The sequence below is a fragment of the Anser brachyrhynchus genome (genome assembly GCF_964034855.1).
Source record: "Anser brachyrhynchus genome assembly, chromosome: 15".
NCBI classification, from domain to species: domain Eukaryota; kingdom Metazoa; phylum Chordata; class Aves; order Anseriformes; family Anatidae; genus Anser; species Anser brachyrhynchus.
In genome coordinates this window covers 5,557,730-5,578,436 of record NC_137733.1, presented here as the reverse complement: position 1 = coordinate 5,578,436, position 20,707 = coordinate 5,557,730, and the positions used below count along the sequence as shown (strand labels likewise).

Genomic DNA, 20,707 nt, shown 5'->3' with positions numbered 1-20,707 from the left:
CCCAGCCCGGGCTTCTTATCAGAGCCCCTCGGGGCTCGCACGCAGCCCAGCTCAGCCTGGGAGCGCGGGTGCTGCAGGCTCCCCACGTCCCCGGAGACCAGAGGGGCCTGCAGCGAGCTTTCTGCAAGATGAGCGGCCGTGAAGGAAGGACCGGGACCGGGCTCAATGGCCCAGAATCCCTGACTGCGTGCACAGCCAGCAGCCCCGGCCCCGATCCCTTCCACGCAGCGTTATTGCGGAGCAGGATTCGCACTGCGGGCTCTTCCCGTGCTGGGAGGATCGCTGCCACCAGCTCCCCGCACGCAGAGCGGCTCCGACTGAAGGCAGCGTGCGCGGAGGTGGCCGCAGCGAGGACACGGTGGGTTTAGTGCAGGATGGGGCAGGGGCACACGGGTGCCGTGGGCCGGGAGAGGTGTCCGGCCGAGGGAACAGCCCCGCTCTCCAAATCCTGGATCAGCGAGCAAAGGTCAGGCAAGGTTTCCAGGAAAGCTGCAAGTGGGGAAGCCTAACCAGGTGCGAGTCCTAAGGGCGGGTGCAGCACCAGCAGGGACAGATGCTTGGGAGACAGCACGGCCAGAGCAGTGAGCCAGGAGCCACCAGGAACTGGAGGAGCCCCACGTGTGCCAGGGGTGTAGAGAACGGCTGTGGCAAGGATGCTGCAGAGGGCTGCAGGGATCAGTTTTCAACCAGAGAAGGAACGGGCAGGATCCAGAAGCTGGCATGGAGGAGGAAAGACATAGCTGAACCCCACCAAGGAACCGCAGAAAATACCTAGGTATACCTGAAGTGCTCTTAATACCAAGACTCTGCTATGGCAAGGCCCAAAGCCGTAATAAAACATAAGTCACAGACCTGAATTTTAAGAAAACTGTTTACTGTCTGGAACTTTTAAAAATATTCCTGAGTCATGAAAACCCCCAGCAGACCAAAAAAGAAGACATTGTTTCCAGTATGGTAGGATGCAGGCTTCAAAAGGGTACTAGATCTCCTAAGGACGCCTCCTCACACGAAGCACATCCCGTGCCCTCAGAGGCACTTCACGTACCAACAACGTGAGATTTCCGAGCAGGCTGGCTGGGCTCGGGCCCACAGCAGAGCATCCAACACTAACTGGCCAGCCACTGAACCAAGTACCATGGCGTGTCATGCAAGGGAAGCAGAAGGCAGCAGCACGCGGAGCTACAACGCGGATTATTTGTGCCATTTGGGCTCAGCAAGGGAGCAGCCATCCCAGCTGACGACGTTCGCCACTGGAGCTGCATTCAGTCATCGTCAGCAGCGCTGCAGCGTGTGAGATGCTGTGGGAGGAGGCCACGGCTCCACAGGTACCGGGACAAGAGCTGGTCACAGAGGAAGGCGGTGCGTGAGCAGGCCAGGAGCAGCCGTACCGTGTGGGCAGAGCGCTGCCACGTTGAGAAGGCAAGAACCAGGCCGTGCATCCCCTGCGTGAGCACAAACATCCACGCGGAGTCTCTTCGGGCACGGGGAGGTGGAGCATCACTTCCCTTTTTGGGTTGCCATCAGCGGCACCGATGCTGTGATCCCCCCTCCCTCCATCATCCCCCCCCGAAACGGCCTCATGGTTAATTAAACAGCTCCTGCATCCTCTTCTCTTCCCCACCGGCAAGGGCCGCCGATGGCGCTGCCAGGCAAGGCGAGAGTCCAGCCCCAAACCCTCCTCAGGAGCTCCGCTGCGATGCGCCGTCCAAGACCTGCTGGGCAATGTGAGCCAAGGCGGGGAAGGCGGAGCTCTTGGGAAACTCCCGGATGAAGTCTCTGCCTTCCTCCAAGCTCTGGCTAAGCTGGGGGTCCAGGGGAACGGAGCCTGTGGGGGAGAAGGGAAGGGGAGAGTGACTGCTTGCGCACCCCAGGGCAAAGGCCTGGAGTCAGGATGAAGAAACAGCCCTGCCAGAGGCATCTCTGGGGCAGCAGGAAAAAGGACAACCGCTGCCGCACCAAGCCCTTCAGCGGCTACTTCTCACCTCCCCCTGGCTCTGAGCCACCCCCACACCACAGGGCTTCACAAGAGACCCTCTCCTACCCCAACCCCGACCCCAGCGCTGTCCTCTGCCCACGCCTCATGGGGAGGCACCAAGACATTTCAGGAGGGCTGGGTGGCTTCAGGCTGGGTTGCTCAGACACCGGGATTTTAGCAGCCAGAGCAGGCTGCTGACCAGCACTGCCCCTGCTCCAGCGGGGCCAGATGCCCACTGCGAGCTGCGTGGATGGCAGAGGAGCAAACCAAGAACTGCACCTCACCTCTGACCAGCCCCAGGGGCTCCCGGGCGCCCAGGGCCCAGCCCACCCGCTCCACTGACAGCCTGTCTCCGCTCGAGCGCTCCCACGGCACCACGCGCACGTCGCCCCCGACGAGAAGGGCTCTGCTCCAGGGGCCACTCACCTAGAAAGGGGACTCCAGCGTACTTGGCCAGTTCCTCGCCTCCCCCTTTGGAAAAGATGTTGGTGCACTCCTGCGGGAGGAGAAACAGCAGTGAGGCACGCGTCCAGCGCAGGGCCCTGCGCAGCACCAGCTCCCCTCTGCCTTCCTGCCCTCCCCCAGCTCTTTGTAGGACAGCAGAGCCCGTGGCTTCTTCCAGAGCTCCCCCGGCAGCTTCTCGTCCCCCAGGTCCACGGCATCACCCCCGTGGCGTTTCACTGATTTTCCACCTGAGGCACCGCAGCGTGCGATGCCCAGAAACGCCCAGGAACCCCCAAGGGCCCGGCAGCATCACCAAACTCACCGAGCAGTGCGGGCAGACGAAGCCGCTCATGTTCTCCACAATGCCCAGAACTCGCAGGCCCGTCTTCTTACAGAAGGTCACCTCTCGCCTCACGTCTCCCACAGCCACCGCCTGCGGGGACAGCGAGGCAGGTTAGAGGCGTCTGTCCCTCCAGAGGTGGCTCTGGAAGAGGCACGCGCGTGGTTTGCGGCACAAGCGAGGAGGGGAATTAGGAGATGCTCTCTCCCCGTTGCTGGCTATAACTTGGGCCAAGCCCTTCGCTACAGAAGCTGCACATGGGCTGTGCTGGAGGACGGGTGACAGCATTACCAGGGGTGCGACCCCGCCCCCATCAGCCGTGCCCGGGGGCTCCAGCTCAGCACCAGCGGGTTGCCCTACCTGGGGCGTTGTGACTAGGATCGCTCCGAGAGGCCTGTAGGGCCGCAGGGCCTCCACCGTGGAGATGTGCTCGTCGGAGGTGCCCGGAGGTGTGTCCACGATGAGGAAGTCCAGTTCCCCCCAGGCCACGTCGGCAACAAACTGTTTTATCAAAGCTGCAGGAATAACGGGTGCCCCGTCCGAGAGATGGGACTCACCTGGGAGGGCAGCCCTGCAGAACAGGAGCCTCGCTCCGAGCAGGAGCCAGCAGCACCTCCGGGAGGGTTTGCTGACCGCACCAAGCTCCGGAAGGTCGCTGCCAGCAGCGAGAACCGACCGTACCGTTTTTCTTAGGTCCTCTCCACACCACAGCGTCGTCCGGCTTCTCCAGCAGGAAGCCGATGGACATGAGCGAGATGCTCTTCTCCTGGTCCACGAAGACCGGCACCCAGCCGCTGTCGCACTGGTGCACGTCGCTGTCCTGCGCCTTGAACATGCGGGGTATGCTGGGGCCGCACAGGTCCACGTCCAGGATCCCCACCTGCGGGCGGCGAGGCAGAGCCGTTCAGACAGGCCTGAGCACGGGCCCGGCCCCCAGCCCTGCTCCGGGCGAGGGGAAGTGGCACCCGAATGTTTGCAGCTTGCAGCAGCCTCCAGACAGGACTCTGCAGCTCAGGAGCCAAAGCAGCAGGTTTGAAGCAAAGTTTCAAAGGGCTGCTTCAAGTTTTGACTGCCCTCCCGGTCTCCTGCCATCCAAGGAAGCATCTCCTGGATATTTACAGGCACTTCGGAGACATATTTATTGCAGGGACCTGTCAGAAGCTAAGAGGCAGCGGCTCCACGAAGCCTTTAAGAAGTCCTCCTGGAACTCAGCTGCCTTGTGCTCGCAGCTCCCCTTTGTCCTTGCTGCGCTGAAAGCTAGCCCGCCTCATTCCACAAGGGGCCGCGTCACACCACAAACAAGGAAATCATTTCCCAGTACGCCGGTTTGGAAAATAACACCGAACAAAAACCAAAAAGCCTTGGATCCTGTCGGTCTCTCGGACAAAGGGGAAAAGAACGGCACCGCTACCTCTGCTGGGCTTCTCAGGGTCAAGAAACCCCAGATCCTTAACAGAGCACCTCCGTGCTGCCCACACACACGCGTCCAGGAAGGACGAGGAGACCCAGGCCCGGCTGGACGTCGGGAAGGAGAAGTAAGGCTCCGGCGCCCCGCCGCTCGCTCACCTTCTTGCCGGCGTGCCGCAGCGACAGGGCCAGCTGGGCAGCCACGGTGCTCTTCCCCACGCCGCCCTTCCCGGAGAGCACCAGCACGACGTGCCGCACGCCGGACAGGTTGCTTTGCTCTGGGGGGAAGAAGAGAGAAGGGACGGAGGGGTCAGAGGCAGCAGCGCGGGGCCGCGGGCGCTGAAGGAGCGGCGCCGAGCAGGAGCGGGGCGGGCTCGGAGAGGGCCCGGGCCCAGTGCCGGGCCTGGGGGGTGCGGGGCCGGGAGTCAGGGCCTGGCCCCGATGACCTCAGCGCTGCGGCAGCGCGGCCACGAGCGCCCGCGGGGCCCCGCCACGGCCGGGAGGGGCCCGGGGGTGAGCTCAGCCCCTCGGCGCTTCCTGCCGGGGCCGGTCACCGCCGGGGCACGGGGAACACAGCCCCGGCACCGGGGGCAGCTCCGCCGCCGGCAGCCGCTGAGGGCCCGGCGCCATGGAGCCCGCGGGGAGCACGGCGCAGCTCATCCGCGCCTGCACCGAGGGTAACGGCGGGGGGGGACCGGCGGGGGGGACGCCGGGAGGGACCTGGGGGGTTCGGGAGGGGACCGGGGAGCAACCGGGGGGGCACCGGGAGAGGCGGTGCGGGGCCGGGTGCCACCGGCAGCCCCGCGCCGGGCCGGGCCGGGCCGGAACCGGGAGGAAGAGGGGGAGCGGGAGGGGGCCGCGCCGGGGCACCGGGCCCCGCCAGGCTCCGGTACGCGGCGAGACAGGGGCCGGGGGGACAGGGGCCGGGGCCGAGCACCAGACACCAGGCCGGGGGAGGGGGAGGGGGAGGGGGAGGCGAAGCCCCGGCCCCGGCCCCGGCCCCGGCCCCGGCCCCGGCCCCGGCCCCGGCCCCGGCCCCGGCCCCGGCCCCGGCCCCGGCCCCGGCCCCGGCCCCGGCCCCGGCCCCGGCCCCGGCCCCGCCGCTCACCACCCGCCGCCGCCGCCCCCTCCATGCTGCCGCTGCCGCGCGGCGCCGCCCGCTTCCGCCTTCCGCCGCGGAAGCCCCGCCCCCCGCCGACTGGCAGGCGCCGCCCCCAATGGCGAGCCGCGCTCCCAGCCCCGCCCCGCCCTCTCAGCTCGTTGCCCGACCGATAGGCTCCGCGCTTTCCCCACCGGCGGCCGCCGCCCAATGGCGCTCCTCCGCGGAGATTGACGGGCGGCGCAGCCAGTAGCGCCCGACTCCAGGTGGGCGCCTCCCGCTTTCCCTTCCCCCGGCGCCGCGAGCGACGGAGCCGCGGGCCAACCGCGAGGCGGCGAGGCGGGGCGGCTGAGCCAATGGGCGCGGGGGAGGGGCGGGACCGCGAGCGGATTGTTTATGTGCCGGGAGGGGAAAGTAGGTCGGGGCCGGGGGGGGGTCCCGGGGGTTCCCAGGGGGCCGGGCCCTGCGCGGGGCTGGGACCGGGGCGCTGCGGGAGCGGGGCCTGGCGGCGGCGGCCCCCCGCTGGCAGAGCCCCGGGGGCGCAGGAGCAGGCCCCGGCCAGGCCCCAGGCCCTGAGGCCCAGCGGCTGCAGGGGGCGAGGGGGGGGGGCCCGGCCCCGGGCAGGGCCTGCAGCAGCCGCCGCGCTCCCGGCAGGGCCTGGCGGGGGGGGGGGCTCCGCTTCCCTCAGCGGCCCCGTGCTGCGAGCGCTCCCCGAGCGGTCCCCGGCTCAGCCCTGCCGCCCGGGAGCCGCCAGCGGGGTCCGCTCGCCGCGGGGAGGACGAGGTGGGAGCCCTGGGGGGGGGGAGGCCGCCGCGGAGAGCCGGGGCCGGGCGGCGCCGCGCGTAACCCGCTGTCCGTTTCCGCCCCCCCGCAGCTTACCTCTCCCGGAACGCCATGGCGCGCCGCCCGCGGAGCAGCCGGGCCTGGCACTTGGTGCTGAGCGGGGTGCGCCACGAGGCCGACGGCCGGGCGGTCGCCTTGGCCACCGGCGCGCGAGGCTGGGGCTACGACTCGGACGGGCAGGTAGGAGGGTGCCGGGGGCTGCACCGCGCAACTGGCCCGGGTCGGGGGACGCTCTTAATGTAAAATCACGCCGGCGCTGCGGCGAGACGGAGGCGGCTGCTGCCTCCGAGCTGCAGCGTGGGGCTCCCAGCGCCTCTCCCCAAGGCGACGCTCGCTGCGATGCCCGCGGTCTGCCCCACGGTTCTGCACCGCGGCTCTCTGTCTCCTGGCTGGTCGGGTCAGGGAACTGACCCATGCTAAATTAAATGCTTTTTAAAAGCACGTAAAACAGGTGTAGGTGAGGAAATAAAGAATATATACAATATTTTTAAAATAGTCATTTTAACTAGTGATCTCAACATGTGTTTAAACTGCATCCGTTCTCCAGTCTGGCTCCCTGTATGGCTGCTCTAACTTCTGGTCATTGTGCAGCTGGTGTCGGGGGCCTGCAGGCTGCTCCAGTCCGTGCAATTACAGTCTCAGAGTGAGGTGGGTTTGCCTCAGCCATCCTTCACGTTTTTCACCAGTCCTTCACGCTTTTCCCCAGTTCTTGTGTGTGAGTTCAGGTCCCCACACAGCCTGTGTGGCAGCGGGATTACAGCGAGCTGCTCGTGAAGCTTCTAAGCCAGGCTAAAGCACTACAAGGCCGCCGCTAGAGCACGGGGCCCAAATCCAGGCACTGCGCTCCCAGAAAATGTCAGCGCAGCTTTGTGTTTCTGCAGCCAGGCTTCTAGATAGCAGAGTCAGGGAAGGCCAATGAAAACCAGAAATCAAGCTTTCTAATCTGTAGGCTGGAGAAGGAGGGGATGAGCAGCAGATAATTAAACTCGAGTAATTTCCAGCCCCACTGTCTTACACAGCTACAACACCCTGAGTTTAAGGGACTGTTTTTAAATACCGATGACAAAATCTGCCGTGGGTATTGCCGTCTGCTAATGGAGTGACTAACGAGCAGGGATGTCTGACAAGTTCGTAAGCCCGGAGTAACTTGCTGAGATCTGTAGTAAGAGGCCCCATTAGGTGACAGCAAGCCTACGGGGTGAGACGGGGCTCTTCCTCTTACGTTGTCCGGTGCCGGGACGCTTGGGTCTCGTGGCATGGAGGAACGGTACATCAAGTTCTTGTGTTCGTGTGTGAGAGTAAACAAAAGCCTTTTAATCCTTCACCAGGTTCCCTGTGGGCCTGTCCGCAGCACTGGCGTGAGGAGCTGCAGCCTCACTGCCTGGCTGGTTCTCCTCTGTCCTGCCCTCTCCCCTGCCTGGCCTCCTGTCCCCTTTCCTCCTCGTCTCTCCGGGGCAGCAGTTCCCAGCAGCGTGGCTCTGCCCTGGTTTGGCAGCGCAGGTGCAGAGCCCTGTGGAGATGTACGGGTTCTGTGCACAGCCGCGTGTTACGCGTCTGCTCTTCTTTTGGGGTTCCTTGGTGGCATCTCCAGCTATCTGTAGCCTGCACGCTGAAAACCTTTAGCACAATTTGCTCAAAAATGTGTGTTTGGACTGTCGCGCTGCTCGCCTCCCCGCCCCTGGAAGCTGCCGAGGCACAAAACGTGGCAGGTCCTGAAGCAGTGTAATCAGGGTGGCTCAGCCCTTTGCCTTCCTACACGGAGGGCCAGGCAGGGGCACGATGCAGCTGTGCTGCCACCGCCACGAGCCCGGGGATGTCCCCACGCAGCTCGGCAGCGTGCGAGACCTCGCCGAGCAGCCCGGCTGCAGGGAGAGCCGGTGCGGCCGCGGGCTGCGAGCCCAGCGCTCCAACCTGGGGGCGTCAGGCAGTGACGTCCCTCTGCTCCTCCCCGCAGCACAGCGACTCGGATTCGGAGCCGGAGTTCTCCTCCCTGTCTCCCTCCATCCCGAGCGCCATCCCCGTGACGGGAGAGTCCTACTGCAACTGCGAGAACCAGAGCGAGGCTCCCTACTGCTCCAGCCTGCACGCCCTGCACCGCGTCAAGGACTGCCAGTGCGGCGAGGAGGATGAGTGTAAGGAAGGGGGTCCCAAACCACCCGCTGGAGTCCTTTGGGGTTTGAGGTGGGTGCAGTCCTGGCCCGGGGGCACGGACTGCGCCTCTGCGTGGATCTTTACTTTTCCACGGGGCCCTTACCTCTGCTCCGGCACCCGGTGCTCCTTTGTTACATCTCAAGGCCACGTAGAGTTTAGGAAGATTACAGGCACGTGCATCCTGCTGTGTTCCAAGAGCTGACCTTGTTAATGCATCAGGGTTCACCTCTGGAGACTTTCTTTCAAATCCAGCCGAGGCCAGCAGTGAAGTCAGCTGCTGTGGTTCCAGCCCTGTTAATGCTGATCCCTGGCACAGCCAGCAGGGCGCCCGGGCGCACGGTGGGGCTTTCTCAGAGCAGGCAGGAAGGCAGGCGGAGGGTGGGCCTGGGCTGGCCGAGAAAGTCCGTGGCACAGCAGAACCGCTGCAGTACTCGCGCTTTGGCTCTAGCCCCCTGAGCCAACAAGAAGTGAGTGCGATTCCCTCGGAGGAAAGGAGGTCTGTGGAGCTTTGTGTTAGCCAGAACAGGAACCGACGGTGTCAGGCAGGAGAGAGCACTGAGCCGTCCCCACTGGGACGCTGCGGAACGGTTCAGCCCTCAAATAATTCTCCCATGTGCACAGCTTAGGATTTAGCCTCTTAAACGGTTTTTAAAAAAAAAGTAAATCTTGACAGGCCCTCAAAACAACTGTCCGTCTGTACTTTGGCTTGGAAATAGCTCCCTGAAGGCCTTTGCCCATCCTTGTCTCCTGTGTCCTTCACAACAGATTTTGACTGGGTGTGGGATGACCTGAATAAGTCGACGGCCACCCTGCTGACCTGCGATAACCGCAAGGTGAACTTCCACATGGAGTACAGCTGCGGCACCGCGGCCATCCGGGGCAACAAGGAGCTGGCAGACGGGCAGCACTTCTGGGAGATCAAGATGACCTCGCCGGTCTATGGCACGGACATGGTACGTGGAACCAGGCTGCTGACAGGCGTGCAGCCAAGCCCGCCGTTCTCTGACCAGGTCGGCAGGCTTCCTCCAGCGGTTCACCTGGGCATCCTCGCTTAGCAGTAAGGAAATTGAAGCTGGGAGGGTAAGTGGTTCTAGATGAGACCACAGTAATTAGGACCAGAACCTGATTTTCTTGCTTCCCTTTCACGCTGCTGGTAGATCACCGCTGATAAACTCAGCGAAGACTAAGGTCAGGCCTCAGCGCGGGGCAGCGTCCGGGCGGGCTGTGGTTAGCAGCAGGGCTCTGCCGAGCGCTGGGGCGTGCGCTGCTGTGTCACTTCCTGCCCCCGGGACTGGAACTTGCCTCCCGCGGGGCTGGGCTGGGTGCCCTGCTGTGACCACCGCTCGTGTGGCTTGTGACCAGGGCCTGAACTCGCTCCCCACCATTAACGCGGGGGCCACAGCCCCGTTAGCTCCCCCAGCCCTGCTCAGGCTGCACCTCACACGCTGGCTGGCCCCCGAGCGCTGAACCCAGCGCCAGCCAAACCCTTCAGGGGAGATCTGACGCCCCCGGCTTGGCTTCACCCAAATTTCCAACCTGTGGGGCTGTGCCAAGCAAAGGAGGGGAGACCCGGTGCCCCCGCAGACGCTAAGCCTGTGTTCTTCCTCCCAGATGGTGGGAATTGGGACATCGGATGTGAACCTGGACAAGTACCGCCACACCTTCTGCAGCCTGCTGGGCAAGGACGAGGACAGCTGGGGACTCTCCTACACAGGTGACACGGGCAGGGCAGCCGGAAAGCCAGCAACAGGTTTAGGAATTAGATGGCCTGAATGGGATTGCAGCCAAAAAGGCCGCCTGGCCTGTGAATCACGTAGTTAACTATAAGGAGAGCTGCTGCCCGTTCGCTTCCCCAGTGCTACTGCGCACTTGTGGGGCTTGCCTAAGCATCCCATTGCGCAGGACAGACTGCTTCCTGCTCTCAGCTCTTGGAGCATCAAACTGTACCTGCGTTTTGCAGACCCCTTAGAACCAGCGTGTGAATTTCCAGGGCCTCTGGGCTGCAGGTTGAATATCACTGATTCGGGGTTTCAGTGTTGCTGCCCGGGCTCTGGTATTCCAGAACCCAGGCTTCCCTCTTTCCATCACGTGCCCTGAGGAGGAGGGCAGTCGGTGAGCGATTAGGGGACGGAGGGCTTTTGTAGGCACTGCCAGGCTGTACCAGAGGGAACTTGCAGTGAAGCGTGTGAGAATCGGGGTGAATTTGTGGAGCACAGACTTCCTATTGAACGCAAGGTGTGTTGTTTTAAGGACTGCTGCATCACAAGGGTGACAAGACAAACTTCTCCTCGAGGTTTGGCCAGGGCTCTATCATCGGGGTGCATTTGGACACGTGGCATGGGACACTCACATTCTTCAAAAACCGCAAGTGCATAGGTAAGAGCAGGGGCAGCCACGGTGGCCTTCAGGCGCAGAGGAGAACGGGGGAGCGCGGCAGCTTTAGCTGAACTCGAAATTTGGCTGCAGCTGGGCTGCAAGGGAAAATACTGGCAAAGTTAGTTAGTCGGAACTAACGTGAAACCTCCCTGACGCTGTCCCCTGCAGGGGTTGCAGCTACGAAGCTGCAGAACAAGAAGTTTTACCCCATGGTGTGCTCGACGGCAGCCAAGAGCAGCATGAAGGTGATCCGCTCCTGCGCCAGCTGCACATCTCTCCAGTACCTCTGCTGCTACCGCCTGCGCCAGCTCCTGCCCAACTACGTGGACACGCTGGAGGTGCTGCCGTTGCCACCAGGACTCAAGCAAGTGCTACACAACAAACTGGGGTGGGTCTTAAGCATGAACTATAGCACATCAAAGCCTTCCTCCTCATCGTCGGGAAGCGACTCAGATAGCTCCTGTGGCTCGGATGCAGAGGCCTGCCAAAGGAAGAGGTGCAGGAGGACGTAGTGTCTCTTCAGACGAACTGCTTTGAGGGAGTCGGGTGGTGTTTTGTTCCGCCGCCTGCAAGGGCAGGCCAGGCCTGACGCACCTCCTTCTTCACGGGGACATCCGTTTCTACTTGTTTGGGAAGATTTCTCTTACTCTGGTTGAAATCTTTAGCCTAAACATCCATCACTTGCGTTGAGAATACCTGCTGGCTAAGAGGCCTCAGCTCTGTGAAACAGGTGAACTGCAGCCAGGTACCTGAGGTTAATCTCCTGGCTCGGCATCAAAGCCATCGCCTCTTTCTGAAGAAAGCCTCCTCGCTGCAGGCTGTCAGCAGAGACGAGATTGAAGGTGGCCTCCCGGTCTCAAAGCGTACTTCTAGCAAACTCTAGTCAAGTAACTGACTTGATTCATCGAAAGACAAAATCAAGGACTAGTCCCCCTCCTCCTAACTGTTGTGTGTTGGTTTGGTATCCGCCATGAATTCATCACACTGGGGGGCATGATCGAACGGCAGCACTTAGGGAAACGGGCTCCTGGGGATGAATCTACGCCACTTGTGAGAGAGCAATTACCTAAAAGAGTTGAGCTGTTAGTGATCATTCTTGAGCCCCCCCCGTGACTTTAATTGCTTTGCATGTTGGCTACTGCTGCTTCTCCTGTATCAAAGACTGTATTAAACTGTAATAAAAAAGTATAAACTGCCTTTCATTCCTCTGATGGCCCTTAAAGGCACGATTCTGAATGCGGTTGACAAAAATAGCCACGCTAGCAAAGCCAATAGCCTGGAGGGGATATTTTAAATGCAACATTTGTTTGTGAGGTCTAGATGAGGTGAAGGAAGTGGAGATTACCTCGCCTCTGCCCTGTTGAGGGTTCTTGCACTTCCCACCGGACCACCACAGCCTGGCCTCGATGGAGCTCCAGCAGAGCCATGCTGATGCCTGTGGCTGCAAACAGGAAGGGAGGGCTGCAGCGTTTTGTAAGAGGTGTGTTCTGACAGGCTATGGCCAGACAAACAACCCCAAATGCCCACCCCAGAGCCTGAAAATCAGAGCAGCTCATGTGTGCAGGACAGGCGCTGACCAAGACGTGCGTGCTGCCTGCGGCAGGCCCCTTCTACGTGCTGGGGAGAAATGCTGGATCAGAGCCTGGAACAGAATAATCCAGTAGTGGCCTGGTACTGCCGCCAGCAAGTGGCATGCAGCAGAGCCTTCCTGCTTTTTTTTTTGCATTTCAGCTGCTCTAAGATTCTAGACAGGAAAGAGGAGGGAAAAGCGCTTTAGCTGCTCCTCGCAGATTAGGCCACGAGCGCTGGCTGGGAGCAAGCAGCGCGGCGAGGGGTCAGGTACTCGAGCGGTTCTTGCCAGGCTTCTGTCGCGCTGTCAGGACAGCCGGGCTCCAGGGACTTGATCAGTCAGCAGCCTCCCATCGTTGCCACTGTGAACACAAGTAGCCACCTGCTGCCTTTTCTCCTGGTCGTTGTAGACCTGCAAAAGCCTCATGCAAAGCCTTTTGCTCCACCTGCATTTATTCCCCATGACCGTGCCTTTCCTTCCCGCATCGTGAATCTTTAAACAAAGATGGCTCTGGCGTCTCTGGTTACGAGCTTTGAATGAGAACTGTAATTAAGCAGGACAGGCTCGCTGTCAATCCATCTGTAGTCGTGCTCCAGCCAGAAAAAAACAGCCTTGCTGGATTTCTCCTCACAGGAACTAATTCAAGCCTTAGCAGATGGAGACAGAAGAATCACTGGCAAGGAGGAACTTTATTCTGAGGGTGCCCTCCCACTTTCACAGCACTGGCTGCTGTTGGTTTGAGCTGGCAAGCTGTGCTTCGCGGGAAGAAGCTCAGGGGGGTTCCGCGTCACTATGGAAGGCCCCAGTCAGCATTACCAAAACCTCAGTTTGGGGTCCCCCCTCCCAGCTGCAGATATTTCTGAGTGAGAAGCAGAATTTTTGCTTTGGGAAAGGAGAATCCCATCGTAGCCCACCAGTTTGTGTGGAGTTTTCTGGAGCTTATGTGGTATTTCCTTACGTTGGGAGCTCAGCCAACAAACTCCCCTGCCCTGCTTCCAGCTCCGTGTTACCCTAGGATGTGGTTCCTCTCTGGCCAGCTGGCTCTGATGGCTGGTGAACATTTTCCTAAAAGCAAGCCCAGCAGGATCCACCTGCCCGAGGAAGCTGCAAGAAGGACCTAGAGTAACAGGTCTGCCCTTGCCGAAGAACCAGCAGGGAGCAGGGCATTAAAAGTCAGGAAACAGTGCACAAAATATTTAGCTCGTTCAGCACCGCACCTGACAGGCAGCGTGGGACAGACTTACCGCATGGCTGTCTCGACAGAGGAGCTGATCCTGTGCTGCTCGGGGACAGCTCACCACCACTTTCATGCCCCGCTCCTGCTCCCAACGTGCCTCAACTCTCTAAGGAGTCAGCCTGCTTTCCAGCCAGAGGGATATTAAAGCTAGGGCAGCTAAAAGAGGAAAGGAGAGCCAAGAGGCTGAAGAAAGCATCTGTAACGAGACATTTATTGATGTGCAAGTCTCTGTTCTGAAACAGAATCAGCTGCTTCCACTGGCTGGGCTCCCAGCTGCACGGCCATGCCAGCAGCAGCTCCGCGACTGCTGAGTTTTGGCAGATAAAAACGACGGGGCTGACCAGGGCAGCCCACGGTCCCACTACGCCGTCAGGTCCAGGACAAGGCTGGGGTCAGTGGATACCATGAAGAGGTAGATGTGGCGGGGTAAGTCTGGCCCAAGGCGGCGGTCCTGCCCACTGACATCCGATTTCACTGGGATGTCACTCGGCAGAAGTAGTCTCATCATCCGTGCTGCACTTTGTAGGCCTTCAAGTGCACAAGAGAAGGGAGCAGTTAACGGGGATGTTCTAAGAGAATACTCCCATCTCCACCGCAGGGCTCAATCCCATCACTGCACTGAGGATCCCCGGCTGAGCGTTCAGCCAAACATACAAGGGTCAGGGGATAAAACTCAGAAGAATCAAGACCCGCAAACAGGCCTCATGCACACTGAGTTGTGTTGCCCCTCCGGTGTACAATGAGATTGCTGTAAAGCCATTTCTTCTGAAGAGGGTATGCTAGGGACAGAGATCAAAGCTCCAGGAGAAGAAAAGTAGAAGAGGATATTTGACTATGTGAGACTTAAAAAAAAAAAGTTCTGTCACAGTTCCTGATCTAATGCAAAGAGCTTAAGTGATTAATGCTCACACAAAATGGAAACAAGCACGTGTTTACAAAAAAAAAGTCTTTATAAATTGGCTAAGTGGCTGTTGGAAGGGTCACACAACATCCTTGTCTAATCCTGCTCCCCCAACACCTCACTGACAGTTACCTCACAAACCAGTAGAAAGGTAAGGGCAGTAGGGAGAGGGAGAATTTAGTGAGCTAAATCAGCTCCCTGAAGGATCAGACAAACAGAAGAGCAAGGGAAGCGTGGGTACGCTGCTGGTGACAGCTCAGATGTCTTGTGGTCCATCGGGGCAACACGCATGTTCTGCTAGGGAGGGATTTGGAGCTGCCCAACCAACGGCAGCCACCTGTGACAGCGCCCATTTCAAATAAAGGCAAGAAAAGCTGACGGACAGACCATGCTGGGCAAGGGCAATGGGACGTATACAGCAGACCCTCAGCCGCACTGGCTGGGATATGCAGCCAAATAGATAGCCAGGCAAAAATGCAGAGATGCATGAAGCTGGTCCTTCTAGGCAAGATGAAGGCAGAAAGAGGCCTGGAAGGGCTAACGAGCAGCTAAAATGTAGCTTTTGTTTCAGCTACTGCTGAAACAAAACTATGGCTTAAGTCGAACACACGTCTGGACAGAGTCCTCTCTTTTCTGGAGAGCTGATTACAAACTCAGGACTTGCTTGCTCCATCCACAGAGACCTTTAAGCAAGGAAACCTGTGGCACCCCTCCCTACCATCATCTTCCACGCAGCGAGCTTTAACAGGACACCAAGGGGTTTGAGGGCTTACCTGTACCAGGAGGCTTGGGGAGGGATATGCTTCTGCTATCGCTGCTGCCATTGCAGGGCTGACCCTATTAAACTGCTGGATTTCTCTCTTCCACACCTGCCACAGTCCCGTGCCATCCTTCTCCACTCACACTCTGCTGCCTGAGATCCCTGCAGTGCAGAAAGGCAACTCGTGCATCTCCTGCTGCCTCCTGCAGAAAGACGGACTGCTGAGAGCCAGACCAGGGGACAGCGTGTGCTGAGAACGTGCCTGCAGATCCCTGATGCTGCATTAGGCATTAGGCAGTTGGCTAGCATTAGGCAGTTGGCTTCCCTCTAAACCCTCCCTCTGTTCAGGACTAATATTTATTCCTCACCATTTCCTTCCTTCCCTGAAAAGCTTCAGAACACTTGGGTGAAGAGGTTTTCCTGCGGCTCTCCTTTTCCCTCCATTCTTAATGCTGAACCACAACTACATTCACCGTGAGAGCTGGGTGATTTTCATCAGCACAGAGGACTGAAAATGATGTAGTCCAAGCCCTTACGCTGACCAGGACACACTGGCAGTCACAGGTAAGCGTTTCTGAAGCTTCTGCTGACATTTTCCAAAGCTCCGGGCCTGGGACTTGACCAAATCCAGCAACATGACTCACTTGTACGGGCGTTTCGCTGTCGCCTTCATCAGCGCAGAAACGTGTTTGCCAAATTCCTGCCACGTGTCTAGGAAGAGTACCTCAGTGTTACCCCACCGCTGAAGCACCACCAGTGTCTGGAGGAGAAGCGACACCGTAAGACCAAGCAATGGGAAAAAGACAGGCTCAGGTGGGCCAGGACAACCCGAGGCCCTCAGCCTCCTTCAAATGCACACTGAAACTTCAGCCAGCGATGCTGGCATGGCCATGGCCACCCACGGGACCCAGAGGCAGAAGCAAGGGAAGCACAGGGTAGTATCACATCCCTCAGCAGGGCTGGAAGGGGAGGGAGGCAGCACTGGGTGCGTGAGCTCTGTTTACACAGCACAGCAAAGCCTGCTCATCCTTCTTAGCTTTCAGTAAGCCAGCGGGTCATCGCCCCTTCGGGGGCATACTCAGGCAGGGCAGGATTTTAGCTCAAGGGATATCAAGCAAGAGTTAGATCCTATCTGACCTAGTTTTTGACTGCTGTGGCACCACAGAGCTTCTGCTCTGCTGTGGGACACAAGTTTTGCAAGGCAGGGACCTGAGTGAGAACCCACAGCGAACTTGGCAGCTGTTGGTGGGACTGGGGAGGGGAGGCTGGATCAGCTGTGAACCAGGATCTCAGGAACAACAGGCTCTGAGGATGCACGTGGCTGCAACTTGATCCAAGCCAGCCACCGCCTCCCTGGCAAAGCATTCATTACACAGAAGGGCACCCCAGCGGGAGCCTTTTCCGTACGGTTCAGCCACGAGTAACACAAAACTTCAAGGAGCGTGAGAAGTTTTACCTCCAGTATCTCCTGCTGAGTCACGGACAGCTCAGGGCCAGGCTGGGATCCGGGACATTGCTTCGCAGGGCTCCGTGCCTGCTGCCTGTCCTGCTCCCGGTTACACCTGTAAGCACGACACAGCTCACAGACGCGTGCTGCGTATTCACGCCTCAGGCTGCTGACTGATAAAGAGGAAGAGGCCAGACTTAACAGCACCCACGTTTGCCACCTCCCAACCTGACTTAAAGGTGGAGACAAAGCTCCCCTGCGAGGCAGCGCTGCTCCCGCAGGCACGGTTCTGCAGGCTGTGCCCAGCCCCTCCGGCTGGGGACTACACGTGAGCTGGAAGGATGCGGCTGTGAGAGAAGGTGAGACCCAAAACCAGGGTGAGCACTGCTTGGTTCCTTCGGTGGCAGAACTCAACAGGCCACAGCTGATTTTTTTTAAAGAAATAACACTCTTGGTAAAATGTATCCTCACAGGCTTAAGTGAGAAAGAGCCCAGGAGGTGGTGAGACAAGAGCTCTCCTTGGGAAATGCTCCCTGGGAAAGACAGGACAGGGCAGACCTAGCTACTGTGGCTGCGTCGATGTGGGGAAGCTCTGGATGATCACACCGTCACCACAGAAAGGGGATTCCTCTGCTGTGCATGTACACAGACAGGAAGGACTCAGGCACTGGGAGCAACAAACAAACGAGACATTCAAGGTACAAGAAAAGGGCCCCAGGCACCGAACCTCCCTCTTCATGAGCTACACAGCATGCTGAGAACAGAAGGGCCCTGTGCACCAAGAAGGGCTGTGGTGTAATTCAGCAAGAGCCGTATCACTGCAGCCCTCCACCTGGTACGGTGCAGCCTTACCTGCAAACACCTTCTCACTGCGAGATCCTCAGAGTCTGCTGTGGATGTGGATGGATTTACAAGACTGCGAAACCCAAGTCCCAGCCCCCCTGAGTACGAACTTTGTGCTTTACAGACCCCACGCTGGCACCAAGTGCCAGCAGCTCAGCCCCAAGCACCTCCTTCCTGCAGAGACACTTCTCTGCACCCCCTGCCAGCCTCCCGGGCCCGCTGCTCCTGCACGTCGCCAGCACGTACCGCCGGTAGGCACCCAGCCCCACGACGGCCGCGCTGTAGGTTCTGGTGGAGGAGCCCTCCGGGCTGGCCAAAGGCAGTACGTGGTTCAGATCAGGCTGACTCCCTGGTGGGGCATCAACGAAACTCCGAAGCAAGACAAATCACACCCAAGTGTGCAGCAGCCTTCCTCTCTGAAATAAGCCCTCCCCGTCTCCTCGGGGACTCCTCGGGAGCATCTCTCACTGGGAGCTGGCAGGGCCAGTCTCAGGCTGCAGCTGGGAGCGTTGCTTTTGGGCACACGCTGCATGCCACATCGGCCAATACTCTGCTCACCTCTCTCCTGGAGCGTTAGCAGACCTCCTCTCAGACACCGCCTGTTCTTTCCTTCTCTGGTCTTGGGCTGGGCTGGATGGCTGCTGAACGTCTCAGGGCAGAAGCACAGGCTGCCTGGACAGACGCATAAAACACTGCGTGACTGCACGTGAATGAGAACTAACCACAAACCTCCCTGCTTCAAAACGCAAGCGGTTCCAAGGGCTGTGTACTTGGGTTGTTTCTTTCAAGCGCATCTTCTATGAGCGCCATGATGATGGAAAAGCTAAATACAAGGAAAGACAAGCCTGGCCTGCCCAGTCTTCCTCTAAAGAAAGCAGCATCCTGTCTTGGGTTTAAAGGGAAGTCTGCGCATCATCCCTAAAGACCTACTGCCGCACTCAGATACTGCTTCTCCCCCCAGTTCTCTCATTCCAAACCACTGCATCTCTAACACAGCTTTATTTCAGGGTGGAGCAATGGCAGTTTTGGATGAAGGCTCCCTCCCCTTCTGTGGTCCTTTGGCCAAATGGCTGCTGCAGAGTGCTTTGTAGAGGTCTGGCTCAGAGATCTGGATCACCTGGGTTAGGGAAAAGAGGCGCTTTAGAAAATCTTCTGGCTCCACTAACACCAGCACCTCCTTCTTCTCTTCAGTCTTCACCGTGGAGTCATCCTAAAGAAGAAGAAGTCATTTCCAGCACAAGCAGGTGTCCAGAGAGAAGGCAGGCAGCAGGTCTCCACCTAGGCAGCGCCCATGCCGTGAGGGGCACTAACACTGGCAATGCTGTGTCAGTACTACGCTGGTGGAAGACCACGGCTGAACTGAAGAGTAAAAAACCTCCTCACACCAGCAGATGACTGAAGGTGCAATAACCACCTGGGGAGGAAAGCAGTGACAGCTGCAGGAACTGCCACGAAGCTGAAAAGACAAAACGGGCTCAGTCTGCACCACACGCAGTTATATGACTACAGACAACGTAGGTACGGATGTTATGATCTATTGTATGACCACAGCATCTGCAATGTTTTATCCAGCAACAGCCAAAATACAGTTCTGCCTCTGCCTGAAATTCTTGTAGTGGGGCTGAGGACAAGAACAGCCTGCCTCTGCCTCTGCTGCCACGTGGATACTGTTTTACACAGTACTTGCCAAAACCAAGCTGAAATGGGCACCGTAATTGGTACCAGAAGGCACCTGCCAGCTTTCAGGTTCCCAGCAAGCAGGATTCAGGAAACAGTCACAAGGCTTTCTAAACTGGGGGCCCTGCGGCAAACTTGCCCAGCCTTTTCCAGCCATGCAGCTACTGCCTGTGGCAGCACGCCATGCACAGCATCTGCTCTGGAAAAGCTGCTGCCCTCCTAAATAAACCTCCGTATGAATGACTTGTAGAGGACTCATTCTTGCTTGCTACAGATTGCCCAGACCTGCCTGAAACAATCAGGTGTAGATGTTGAAAAGCCATCGGCTTTGGAATAACCTGAATGAATCAGTCCCATCTCCACTCCCCGAGCTAACTGTGGTCACCAGCAATCAGCATTTCTGAGGCTGACGATGCCAGTATCCAGCCTAGAAAGCCAAGTCAAAGCCTTTTCCCCACAGCACATCTGTTGCCAGATTGCATTTACTGCGGAGAAGACGAGAGAGACTCACCGGCGCAGACAGAGTGCTTGGCATGTTTCTCCTCCAGGTTATGCTGCAGGGAATTGCCTGAGGCTCAGAAGATTATTTACAGTCCAAGGAACTTAAAACCTTGATCCAAATGTCTGAGGCAGGATCTTTGAGGAGACCTGTGGAGAAGGAAAGAACAATCAACAACCCTGACATGCGAAGAGGAGATACTTCATGAGCATGGAGAACGCGCTCTTAATTACCAGCGCTATGAGGAGTGTCGAATGTAGCTAACGTGAGTCAACACCATCCATTGCCTACCTTCCTTACAGCTGCCTGTAACCTCGTCACACTAACTGCTTGCACTGTTGGACAGATGCCTGTCCTAGACTGAATTTGAGATGTTTCAAGCAAATAGCACAACTGTTTCTACGAGTGCAAGGGAAGGGTTAAGAACGTGCTGTTTGGAGGTTAATAATGCCAAAAAAAAACGAACAACCCCCAACCCATCAAAAGACCCCATCTCACACGTCTGTATTTAAAAGGCAGAACGTTACAGGTAAGCATCCCCAGGTCGCTCTCTGGGGTTGATCCCCATCTTCCCCAGCACCCACCCAGCTGCCCCCCGGCAGGAGGGCGCAGAGCCGTCCCTGGCGCTCCTTCTGCAGGCACCGAGCCCCGGGACGAGGCAGCGAAGCCCCGGCCCGTGGATCCGGGAGCCCAGCAGCACTGGGGCGGCAGCGGGTGCTGTGTAGGTGCCACGGTAGCGTTTTGAAAGCGAAGATCACGCGGCGGCGTTTCCTCGCCACCCAGCCTGCCTCCCTGGGCTGACCCCGCTCAGACGGAGGGAGAGGCCTTTCCCCCAGGAGGGAGGCCGCGGGGAGCACGGGGGGCACCGCAGCCTCCCCAGCACCGGCCGCATCCCTCGGCTCACAGCACTCATCCCAGGACACTTCGTACAGGGCCAAGCACGACGGGACTCCGCTGGAGCACAGGGGGCTCCCCACCTCGGGTGGAGAACCGCTGAGCTGGAGGCAGGACCCACAAATCGTTGCAACCCCACGGAAAACTCCAAAACCCCAAACCCCAAACCGCCACCCCCAGCTGCCCGGCTGCGGGCGCGGGTTGCAGCCCCCAGGGCCCCGGCGGCGCCCCGCAGCCGCAGCGC

General features: G+C 59.1%; 3 protein-coding genes across 5 annotated transcripts; 1 reads left to right on the top strand and 2 right to left on the bottom strand.

Moving 5' to 3' along the window:
- Positions 1-853: 853 nt before the first annotated feature.
- Positions 854-5,422, bottom strand: NUBP2 (NUBP iron-sulfur cluster assembly factor 2, cytosolic). The gene is made up of 7 exons (XM_080556083.1): positions 5,275-5,422; positions 4,326-4,444; positions 3,441-3,639; positions 3,120-3,274; positions 2,742-2,852; positions 2,402-2,471; positions 854-1,825 (listed from the first exon to the last, which is right to left on the bottom strand). The coding sequence occupies exons 1-7, from the start codon at positions 5,297-5,299 to the stop codon at positions 1,680-1,682; spliced, it is 825 nt and encodes a 274-aa protein (XP_080412209.1). The 5' UTR covers positions 5,300-5,422; the 3' UTR covers positions 854-1,679.
- Positions 4,538-11,834, top strand: SPSB3 (splA/ryanodine receptor domain and SOCS box containing 3). 3 transcript variants are annotated; one of them, XM_080556080.1, is made up of 7 exons: positions 4,538-4,843; positions 6,140-6,288; positions 8,063-8,240; positions 9,025-9,212; positions 9,871-9,973; positions 10,510-10,635; positions 10,804-11,834. In XM_080556080.1, exons 1-7 carry the CDS (start codon positions 4,795-4,797, stop codon positions 11,145-11,147), a joined length of 1,137 nt encoding a protein of 378 aa, XP_080412206.1. In that variant the 5' UTR covers positions 4,538-4,794; the 3' UTR covers positions 11,148-11,834. The 3 variants fall into 3 exon arrangements, with proteins under 3 accessions (XP_080412206.1, XP_080412205.1, XP_080412207.1); XM_080556079.1 differs by lacking the exon at positions 4,538-4,843 and adding an exon at positions 5,580-5,679; XM_080556081.1 differs by lacking the exon at positions 4,538-4,843 and adding an exon at positions 5,916-6,048.
- A 1,796-nt stretch (positions 11,835-13,630) lies between these two features.
- EME2 (essential meiotic structure-specific endonuclease subunit 2) lies at positions 13,631-20,706 on the bottom strand. Its single transcript, XM_080556095.1, is given in 11 exon segments — positions 13,631-13,939; positions 13,941-13,963; positions 13,968-13,970; positions 15,117-15,242; positions 15,246-15,306; positions 15,748-15,863; positions 16,560-16,665; positions 17,640-17,764; positions 18,511-18,603; positions 19,582-19,653; positions 19,657-20,706. Coding segments are annotated over 11 exon segments (960 nt in total). The 5' UTR covers positions 19,756-20,706; the 3' UTR covers positions 13,631-13,803.
- Position 20,707: the final 1 nt, after the last annotated feature.